Raw genomic sequence first — 11,600 nt, forward strand, 5'->3', positions numbered from 1 at the left:
AAAACCTCCACCATCATCCCGGTTCCCAAGAAAACAAGGATCACAGGATGAAATGACTACAGACCCGTCGCCCTGACCTCTGTGGTTATGAAGTCCTTTGAGCGCCTTGTCCTGTCCCACCTAAAATCCATCACAGACCCCCTGCAGTTCGCCTACAGAGCCAACAGGTCTGTGGACGACGCTGTCAACAAGGCCCTTCACTTCCTCCTCCAACACCTGGACACAGAAGGAACCTACACAAGGATCCTGTTTGTGTATCCTGTTTGTGTATCCTTCAGCTCCGCCTTCAATACCATCTTCCCGGCTCTGCTGCAAGACAAGCTCGCCCAGCTACACGTGCCCGACTCCACCTGCAGGTGGATCACAGACTTCCTTTCTGACAGGAAGCAGAACGTGAGGCTGGGGAAACACGTCTCTGATCCCCGGACCATCTGGTGACCTGGTGTGGGGAAAACCACCTGGAGCTCAACGCCCTAAAAACAGTGGAGATGGTCGTGGACTTCAGGAAGAACGCAGCCCCACCCACCCCCATCACTCTGTGCAACTCCCCAGTCACTGCTGTGAAGTCTTTCCGCTTCCTGAGCACCGTCATCGCCCAGGACCTCAAATGGAAGCAGAACATCTGCTCCCTCATCAAAAAAGCACAGCAGAGGATGTTCTTCCTGAGGCAGCTGAAGAAATTCAACCTGCCAAAGATGATGATGGTGAACTTCTACCCCTCCATCATCGAGTACATCCTCCAGAGGTGGGACCAAGTCATTGTTTTGCAAGTCCGAGTCAAGTCTCAAGTCCTTACGCTCAAGTCCGATTCAAGTCTCAAGTCTTTGCGCTCAAGTCCAAGTCAAGTCTCAAGTCAGGATGGGCAAGTTCAAGTCAAGTCCAAATCCTAAACTTTGACAAAACGAGTCTTAAACAAGTCCTTATGTGCTTATCACCAAATGTAATGACATTGATCAACAGAATAATACTTAATAATCAAGTACTGCTCTTTATTAGTCACATTAATAATTTAATAATCCATTTTCTCTCTGCTGGTAAAGTAACGTGATCTATTCTATTTGAAGTTCAAATAGAATAGATCACGTTACTTTACCAGCAGAGAGAAAATGGATTATTAAATTATTAATGTGACTAATAAAGAGCAGTACTTGATTATTAAGTATNATGTTGTTTTCGTAATTGTGCAGGCCAAAATCGTAATTGCGAACACACACACACACACACACACACACACACACACACTCACACTCACACTCAAGCACACACAGACACACACACATACATACACACTTTTTGTCTAACACGCTTACACAGTTCTGTGTACTGTTAAGGTGTTATGTTCAGTCATTGTTCTTATGTGGAACATGAATACATTTACTTTGTAAGTAATTATGGGACGTATTTCTTCTTTCATAGCAATTTTCCTTCATACTTTCTTGCCGTGAAATAGGTCTTAAATTCTATTCAAAGTGGTCTTAAAAAGGTCTTAAAAAGTCTTAAATTTGAGTTGGAGAAACCTGCAGGAACCCTGAGTAATACATTTCCACTACACATCATCTTTACTGTTATTTTAGCATTCCTAATTTACTGAATAACATTATATGTGTTATGACTAACCATTGCTGACATAATTGATTAACCTGTGGATTATATTTTCAATCAAGCACATCTCTAAAGTGTCATACACAGTTAGAAATGACCATTAACATCTTGACATTTCCGAGCTTTTAACAGAAACATTTGAGAAAGGGCATCACCCACATGTTCCCTATTTAGCTACACTGGCTTAAAATGCTAGTGACTTTAATAAAAAGCGCCATTATCATGTCAAAAGTGTATTTTGACAAGTACTTTAACAGTGCTAATGTCATTCTTAGATGAGGAAAATTATACAAAATGACTGCTTGAAAAACATCAGCATGTAAACATTGTTCTTTTGAGCATATTAGCATGCTAATGTAAGCATTAAGCTCCATCATCGCTGTGCCCCACAGTCAATCAACTAATGAATTCATTGACCTATCATTTAACATGTTTACAAAACGGGGGACTTGTGGCCTTGTCAGGTTTAACATACTGGAGGGGAGTATCTCTGGTATATCCACAGCTTGTCCATAGTACATACACAAAGACAAGTAGATCTTTTGATTCAGCCATTCCTTCAAAACCATCCAACCCTTCGTCTTTCTCTAGCACATTTTAAATGGGGGATCCAGACTGAGGAACACACTGTGCCACTCGGGAACTGGCTCATCTCTGCTTGGACCAGGATCTGTTCAAAGTGTGAAATGCCTATGCCAAAATAAATCCAGCGGCATTGAATAATTTAATTGATTCTTATTATAGATAGCGCTCAACTCCCACAGATTTTACAGGCTCGCTAAGCTGACCCCAGGCGCTGGGGAAAGGCTCATCTGTGTCACTTTGATGGGTTGCCTTGTGTCTGTGTAACGCTTTCTTGTTCACTTCTCTTACTTCTTATTGGTTGCCTCTGAGTCACAGCTGAAATGTTACATTAAGGACGCTGTTTATAAAATAAATGACTTTAATAAGTTCTACAAGTTACATTAAGGCTATAAACCGAGGCTCAAATTCACCAAGAGACCTTTGCTAGTTTCCATATAAATCATCATTATCCACACTTCACTGACACAAAAGCTTAAATATTGAAGATATTGTTGCATAACCAAGTGCAAAAATCCCAGTATTTCGACTAAAAACCCAATTTGCATGACATTATGTACAATACAGGTGATGTGTGGTCCTCATTCACTCGGTGAATGCGAGCCTCAAGCTGCAGCATAATATTTGAAGAGCACGTTTATGCTGATGAAGATGAATGGATTTTGAAATGTTTTGTACTTCATGATCTCGTACAAGTCCATGAGCTGTATTTTGTATAGAAGTATTTAAAGATATCACACTGCCTTTTTTACAAGATGTCTATAAATACTTCAAAATGCCAGTTTAAAGAAAGAGATCATTAAGCACAACAATCCTAAGAAGTCCATTACATGTATATTCATTTTTGGGATGTTTCTAAATGACTTTTCTCTTTTTTTTTCTCCCTGCACAGCGATCCAAAATAGCAGTGTATGAGAAGATGTGGTCATACATGAAATCCGCTGAACCCTCAGTGTTTGTTAAGACCACACCCGATGGCGTAGCCCGGGTAAGAAAGTCAAAAGGCAAGTTCGCCTTCCTCCTCGAGTCCACCATGAACGAGTACATCGAGCAGCGGAAGCCCTGTGACACCATGAAAGTGGGCGGCAACCTCGACTCGAAAGGATACGGTGTGGCGACGCCCAAAGGCTCAGCATTAGGGTGGGTGGAATAATATAACAATATCCTCCCTGTTATAGTATTCCACCTACCCTGATGTCCCCTTGTTTTCATTCTCTTGTTGTTTTTTCATGGACACAGAGGTAACGGTAGTATGCTTTTTAATGCACTTGGATACTAAGGTTTAATGATAAGAAATGTCTTTTCTATATATTTTATAGATGTGATAAGAGTTGCTAATTTATAGTCAAGTAATTAAATCCAGATGATAACGCTAAAGCTAAGAATCATTTCACATGTCTCTCTTACTGTTGCTTTCTCTCTCCTTCAATCTCTCCTTCTGTCCTTTGCTGTCCTACCTGACTGTTGTGTTGTCACTTTTCATTTAACAGTTCAATGGTTTTTCAATTTAGCCTTTTAAAAGCTGCGCTGTCACTTGTGACGAATGTTAATTGCATGATGTTTGTTGTTGTTACTTTTTCTTCTCAATGACAAGTGTCCCCATCCCGCACACTTCAGTTCTAAACTACGTAACCCTTCATGCCACCTTTTCCAAGATTTAACACTGTCTTTACCTTGATAATGAGCCTTTCTTATCTCTCCATATTCCTTAAATTCTTAAATAATTTGTCCTTTCCTAGACCATTCTGATTTACAGATTCTGTGCATAAGCCCCTGCTTTCATATTGGTAGTATCACTACCATTTCTTACAATTATTATTATCATGATGCTTAGTACAATTATTACTTTGCATTAGATTTCTCACGGACCTGTGCATTTTCTTACAAGTTATGTTTTATCGTTTCAAGAAATGCTGTTAACCTGGCAGTTTTAAAACTGAATGAGCAAGGCCTCTTGGACAAATTGAAAAACAAATGGTGGTACGACAAGGGAGAGTGCGGCAGCGGGGGAGGTGACTCCAAGGTCAGCCTCGATGTCACCACAATCGGGTACTATAGTGCAGAGTAATCGGCAAGGCTTTTACGACAACCCAACCATTACCATAGCAAACGTTCCCCCCAGCCAACCTACTGCTGCCCCGCGGCACATCACCAAATTTACTCATCCTCTGACCGGCACTTTAACACCTCAGATCAAACTAAGGAGCATTTGTTTAGCAGACAGAAAAAAATCTCATGTGTTGTTATCGGACAGTTATGTTTCTAGAATACAAATTCTGGAGTTTGCTTTGAAGCTCGTGGAATTTCTAAAAAAGGGAGACTATCAGGTGAATGTGGTTGCCCTACAATTGTGAAAGGTGGGCTTTTTCAACCTTCCACATGTGCAGGGCAGATCGTTTAGTGGCAGATTGAACCACTTGTCTAGGTAGGTTTGACAGTTAGAGTAAGTAGGACCAGTTGAAGTCACACGCGAGAAGAGGCCTCTTAGTTTGCTAGTGACAGAATATTTGACATTGAAAAAGGCAGAACTGTCCAGTCTTCACTCCTGAAGGTGAAGTTGGCTAATCCTCCAAAATACATAGCTTCGCAGTACTCCAACCGCACAGCTGCTTCGCACCCATGACACTGGCCCAGGACCCTTGAGCTTTAAAGCCATCGAGATAAATTCTCCTTAAAACCTCAAAATGGCTGCTCAGCTGAGGCCGACAGGGAAGCAAGGGGAACAGCGGCGTCTTGAGGGGAATAAGCATTACAGGCAAACGTGAGAATTCTAATTAAACAAAAATACCTATGGTTCCTTTTTAATGAGTCATGTCATGAACCACCTTTGGTTTGCTTACTCTGAATGCAGCTCCTAGCCCACTCAGTAATAACCCAGCTGTGACCCTTTTGACCACCAGATCCCTCCTTTTTTCTTCTGTGGTTAAATTATGAATTATGTTCTCCTTTGTGGTAGCTAATGGAGCCAATTGTGAAACCCCACTCCACCATGACAACTTAATATAATGTTGCTTAAATTATGTGCCATGAAGAATTGTGATATTTTCACAAAATGACATGTATAGCAGTAGCATTATATACAATACAATCCAGGTAAATCTAGTGACAAATGATGCTGTCAGCACAAATGTGATGATATAGATCAGGTAATTGGTTAGATTACAGACAAGCCGCAAAGTCCCGTGGACTGCAGATTGTGTCATTACACTCTTAATATCATTTGTCATGGATTGGCCGAGAGCACAATGAACAGTTAAGCTGCAGCCGGTCAATTCTGAAAGAGCATCACCACAAGAGGCTGCATGAGGCATGGATCAAATGATGTCTTGCTAAATGCCCGTGGTTTATTTCTGAAAAGGAATTTGTATGTCACCTTTTTCAATGTTTGCATTGCTAACATTGCTATGTTCTGTAGTCACTGAGCCGAGGAGGCCTCCCTGTGCTACTGATGCTCAGGAGCCATTTGAAAGCATCTGTCTCTTGCGCCGTCATCAGTGATTTATCATGCACAGGTATGTACAGTCTGTTTCCTGGCTTGTTTTGGCTCCCCAGGACTCAGCGGAAAGGCCTGATTGGGTGGAATAAAGCGGCCCGGAGCGCTCAGCTCCAAACGGGGTATCGCTTCACCCCGTCCCGCTCACAGCTCGGTGTTCCTACAGAAATCCGGAGATGCACATAATCACGCACACAGCTTCAAGCGCACACAGTAACCACTGCTCTCTCCTGCCCTCAGGTCCAGCACAGTGCAGCCTAGATTGAGTTTCAGACACAGAGCGTGTTACGGGGTAATTGCATTGTTAATCAATGTCTCACCGAGGCAAGACAATGGTCTGGTCCTCACAGTCCGTTCCTCCTGATTGGCTATTAGGGATATACAGTGGTGTTATGTTCTCCCAGTGCATTACGCATTGTATGTGTCCCCTTCAGGGACATTGTTCCAAGGGAGAACAGGTCACTCCTTTATCGATGCACTTGTTTTCTTTGCTTTCTTTTCCCCACTTTTACACAGAGGGATCGACCTAAACCACAAATGATCCACTGTTATATTACCACTACAAAGTCTTTATCCAGCTCTTTCCCCCTAGAGTAATCCAGCGCAATAGAACATTATGATAATTTATGATTACACCGAGTAGTTTGACGTCCTATAAATATCAAACGGCACAAAACAGCTGTGTCAGACATCAGATTATGCAGCTACAGGCAAATATGAGAGGAATTATTCCACTGATACTTCTGAGCTTAGTCCTGCAGCTCAGTGCGGTTTGGTTGGGACACACTCATCTGACACTAATCTGGAGTAATTGGGAGATACATTTTTCCTAGCGATGTGACGGGATAGAACACGTAAGAATTCATTAAGCTTTTACTTTTGGGCATAGCTGCTTGAATGAGAAATTGGTCGTAATACCTGCAGAAATGATTGTTGTCATGCCGGCAACAGTAGGATTTAGCTGATATTGTGGAAGTAGAAAAGTAGATCTGTAATTTCTCTGTTTGTTAAACCAAGCTCCTGTTTGACTGATCTTGTAAAAAGCTGTTCAGAAAGCCCCTGTGATCCGTTACCTTCCCCCAACAATGTACCCCGATATTGGTATTCATAGACCTGCAGATTGTACTTGCGGTACCTGCTCGTCGCCCTGGTAACAGCGTCTGCCGATTACTCAAAGCGATATGGGTAGGTCCTGGCTTTAGCATAGGGGTTATAAAGGTAATAGTTAGAATGCCTGCTCTCTGTGATGTTGAACAGCCAGGTGTCCTGCCTTATCGCTTTGTAAAGTATGTAGTAGTTTAAAAGTTGAATAACATAAAATAACATAATATAATGTTATTTATGTTATTTCCCACGTGAAGAACTCCTGTAAACCTTGCAGTATTGAAACTCAGTGAACAAGGCATCTTAGACAAGCTGAAAAACAAATGGTGGTACGATAAGGGTGAATGTGGAACCAAGGACTCTGGAAGTAAGGTCAGTCGCTGCAGGTCTTTTGTACTGATTCCAAATTGCATTTTGACGTACTGTTCATATGCAAGACAAGACTTCTCTGACATCTATAGTGTACATTTTGTTTATTTGCTACACATACTTTTTTCTTTTTTTGATATAGTTAAGTTTTTCTGCCACAAACTGTAACACAGTTCACATGTGGCTTTAACACAAGGCACTGTTTTCCCAAATCCATATTTTCTCTTGTTTTGCCATAGAAAGGAGACATTCTTTGATGCAATATAAAACATAGAAACTCTTTTTTAGTGGAAACTGTAATGATAATAATGTGGGGAAAGTGCCTTTCAGAAACACTATTTCAATTTAATCACAGCAGTTAATCGTTGTTGATAAATGCTATTTTTGCTCATTTTCACTCTTGACATTCATGATATTTGACCATTATGCTGCTGTTCCTATTTACCAAACTGTTAATGAAAATTTGATTTATTTGTGTTGTTACTAGTTTGCATCGAGATGTGTCTATTAGATTCTTTGGCCTCCTGTGGTGTGATGAACAAGCAAAGCCTCTTATTGTGATGACTTACTGAAATTCAACTTCTCTCAGCGGCGAGAGCGCCGTAGGGTGCCTTCTAATTCTTGTGGCTGCCTGGAGTTGAAGTTAGAGGCTGTTTGCACATTATAAGAGGTTTCGGGAATGTAATAAACCCACTATTTAACCCTCTGAGATGCAGTCAAAGCCTCAGATTACAGGTCAGGGATTCCAGGTAGCTTTACGATACCTTCACACTCATAGGGTTAAACTGCAAATAGTAAAACTCTGATGATCAAATTTTTAATGAATATGTTTGGTAGGTAAGCAGCAGCAAAATGGTTTGATCTTTAGTGTTTTTTTTAAACTTTAATTGAGCTATCATTCATCTATTATGAATTTGACTGTACTGTATGACAATGTTGCCATGAGAGTTATACGTACATGTCGCCAAGAGAATTTAAAAAAAGATAGGGATTTTCAGAGCCGTCGACCAATGCGATACTGACCAGCTTCCTTACATGGTCAAGAGCAGAAGCCACTTTACTTTCATGCAGTGTAGGGAAGGCAAAGCTCGACATTCACCAGCAGATAGAGCACTAAGAGTTGGCTTCTTTCTCCTCAGTGGAGAATGGTTTGACTATGGCAGTCGGAAGTTTCTCTGCAACTTTGTGACACTCATAGGAGAATCAGTTCAGTCAAAAAACTCTAGACTTAGCACCTCATTACATCTTCAATTTTTTGGTTGCTTGTAGCTGTTAGTGTCCATAATCTGCCATATGTAGCCCCAGTAAGATAGAGTATGATGATGTTGTACCAGAGCAGTTTAAGCCAAGGCTATGTGAGGATAAGTTTGAAAGATATAGGCTGTATTTTTTCTGCTGTCCATGCTCCACTGCAAAACTCTTAACTGTGTTATCCACTTCCCTCCAGGACAAGACAAGTGCTCTCAGCCTAAGCAATGTGGCTGGTGTCTTCTATATTCTGGTTGGAGGGCTGGGGCTGGCCATGATGGTGGCTCTGATAGAGTTCTGTTATAAATCACGGCAAGAAACCAAACGGCTGAAATTGGCCAAGAATGCCCAGAATTTTAAGCCGGCTCCCCCGACCAACACCCAGAACTTTGCCACATACAGAGAAGGCTACAACGTATACGGAACCGAGAGCGTTAAGATCTAGAGGTACGTCTGCTCACTGTCCCCGAGCGCTGTGGGAGATGAATCATTTAGCTTCCTGTCACATCAGTGAGAGTGAATAATACATTTGTTTGTGTTGTTTCTGCTTGTGAAATTGTTTATGGTTGTCATGTTTGGTTCAACAAAACACACATGCCCACTTAAATACAAAACTCTGAGATATTGCTTATGCTTTGTAGCGTATAGGGGCATGAGTAGTGCCTCGGGCTAACTGAAGGTTGCCACACACAACCTTAGCAAGATGCCCGATACACAACCTCGTGTATCTTGCACAGAACTGCTGTAGAGCGATCACACAGTCGAGATGGTTTTTTATTCTGTGTTTATAATCAGATGCTTAAGTGTCAGTTTAATCCCAAATTACATTAAAAAACAAATGTTCTTACTTACTTTATCAGTGGTGTTCACAGCTTTAAAACAAAAACATTTTAGGTGGTATTGATTGATATATTTCCAATGTTTGCTCTACAACCAGCTGTTTATGACTTTAAAACGTTTAAAAGGCAGCATATGGACTATAGCTCAAATATTCAGTCTGTTTTGGTGTCCATCACTTTCTGAGCGAAATATCTGTCTTTTTATCTGCTACGTACTTATATATGTTCACCAGCTGGTCACTGACTGTATCTGTCATTAACTGCTGGGCAGGCAGCGTGGAGTGATTTGTTAGAGCTTAAAATCAAAAAGCTGGAAGTTAAATCTAAACATTTTTGAGTGCGGTAAAAGTGAATCAAAACAGAAAAGCTGTGAGTCAGAAAACCAAAACAATGTGCTGAACGCTGTGTGGTGCTTAGTGGATCTGAAGAGTTAGAATAGTCATTTAGTTATATATTTGTGTATAGTTACCCATTGTTAATTTAAGTAATTAAAAACACTATTAGTCCAGATATACCCTGTTTCTCTTACTGCAATAAACCACAGAGCACTGTGAAAAGCTAAGTGTAACTATTTCTTCAGTAAAAACTTAAGAGGCAATAAAAGCTCACTTGCACTTTAATACTAGTTGGAATTTAATAACAACATTTGTATACAGCAGTTCTACAGCACTTAACTTAAAAAAGGGCCCTGTTGAGTTTCACTGCTAAATAAATTGTTAGTTTTGCATTTGATTCGACTGATGGCATGTGTGTGTTCTGTTGCTTCTGATGTACAAGTGCTAAATCTGTGTTTACAGAAGTACAGCAGTACATACTTTAGATTATTTACATGAGAGACTTCTGTATTTGTGCTTTTTGTCTGCGTTTAGCTGGTTTGTTGTTTTATGTTGCCGTGCTGTCAATCAAATATGATCAGACCCCATACACAAGCTTCTAATATACTGAGTTTTTCAGGGTTAAACTTTTGTAACGTATATATGAATTTGATTTAATATTTAATTGTTGCTTATTTAGTCGCATATATTTGCTGTTATTGGGATAAACGAAACATTTCAAACCTAGTTTCAAGGGGCTTTAAAGAATAAAAAAAATGGCCTTGTTTCATTTGCATGAGAAGTCTTTCAACTTAGATCAAAGCAGATAACATTTTTATTCTTTAATGGATTAAGCTGAAATATTGAATACTCATACGCTACTTTTCAGCCAACATTAGTCACAAGCAAAGGTTTTTTCCTGCCAATAAGGATACACTTCAACTTTTCCCGTGTTTGTTTCTGCTCTTTGTGTCGACACAGGTTTAGGAAACATTTCCATTGTCCCTTACAACTGTGACTGAACATCTAAGAAAGGACAGGAACACGGGGATTGAGCTCCAAGCCAAATCCTCGGGGCGTACACGGCACGATAATCTGCAATGACGACACGACTGGACTGGTCACGGGAAGAGCCGAAACGGTTCCCTCCTCTCAGTGCCTTATGGAACTCTGAGTCCAATCAATGCAACTCATTCGCAATGATATTGCTTTTTGCTTGAAACTCATACAAAACAGAAGAATGGTGCAGTGATCGAAATATATAGATAGATATATATAGATAGATATATATAATACATTTGACATGTTACAATGAATGAGAGAACTAAAGCCATCCTTTGCAACCCTAAGCACACTTTGAAGTGCCAGAAAGACTACTAATCTTATATGACAAGTGTCTAATTGGTTTCTTGTAATCAATATGATCAGATTACTCTTCATCCTTCTGCTGCCAGATTTTCACTGGTTATATGTGTTAAAATCATTTGATTAGATCTATTCAGTGCACTGTACGACACTGGTTATAAGACATTAGCTTTTATACTGCTGTAAGTCACTGATCGTGACCTTGTGCTTGTTTTAAAAGACAGATTGATCTTCTGGAGCGAAATGCCATTCAGCGCAAAACAATTCCTGAGTGTGTTGTTTGTACTCTCAACTCTGGTGCTGCTGCCACTGTCTTCTGAACGTTTCATGGGACTCATGAAGAAGAGAAAATGATCTGGTTTGGCTTTTATGCACTACAGAACCAGGTCATAATTCGCACTTCCAATACTGCCAAGAGTGTGTTTTGTATGACAAAGAGTGTGTAAAGCAAAGGAAAAAAAAAAGAAAATCTGTTCTGATCTACAGTTTGTAAAGTATCAAAGTAGCGCTGACACGCTAAGGTTCGCAGCTCCACACAGTCTTTCCCTGAAGTCTAGAATCCTTCAAGTCTCTTGTACATGAAAGTAAAACCAAACAGAAAGGGTAATTCAATTGTAGATTAACTGCAATCCAATTAAAGGATAACAGTAATGGCTTTTAAACTGTAGTGTGTTTGGATTACCT

At 40.4% G+C, this 11,600-nt stretch overlaps 1 protein-coding gene across 1 annotated transcript; it reads left to right on the top strand.

Moving 5' to 3' along the window:
• The first annotated feature begins 488 nt into the window (after positions 1 to 488).
• LOC104959311 (glutamate receptor 3-like) lies at positions 489 to 11,369 on the top strand. The gene is made up of 5 exons (XM_010787179.1): positions 489 to 755; positions 3,077 to 3,324; positions 4,093 to 4,207; positions 8,598 to 8,845; positions 10,533 to 11,369. Exons 1-4 carry the CDS (start codon positions 489 to 491, stop codon positions 8,841 to 8,843), a joined length of 876 nt encoding a protein of 291 aa, XP_010785481.1. The 3' UTR covers positions 8,844 to 8,845; positions 10,533 to 11,369.
• The last annotated feature ends 231 nt before the right edge of the window (positions 11,370 to 11,600 follow it).

This window comes from Notothenia coriiceps, unplaced genomic scaffold (assembly GCF_000735185.1).
Source record: "Notothenia coriiceps isolate Sejong01 unplaced genomic scaffold, NC01 NC01_scaffold00030210, whole genome shotgun sequence".
In the NCBI taxonomy this organism is placed as follows: Eukaryota; Metazoa; Chordata; class Actinopteri; order Perciformes; family Nototheniidae; genus Notothenia; species Notothenia coriiceps.

What these genes read in the sequence shown, in the direction of transcription:
- LOC104959311 (XM_010787179.1), top strand. Translation starts at nt 489, where the DNA reads ATGGTCGTGGACTTCAGGAAGAACGCAGCCCCACCCACCCCCATCACT. An exon ending in TCCTCCAGAGGTGGGACCAA is followed by an intron (nt 756 to 3,076) that starts GTCATTGTTTTG and finishes CTCCCTGCACAG; the next exon opens with CGATCCAAAATAGCAGTGTA. An exon ending in GCGGGGGAGGTGACTCCAAG is followed by an intron (nt 4,208 to 8,597) that starts GTCAGCCTCGAT and finishes ACTTCCCTCCAG; the next exon opens with GACAAGACAAGTGCTCTCAG.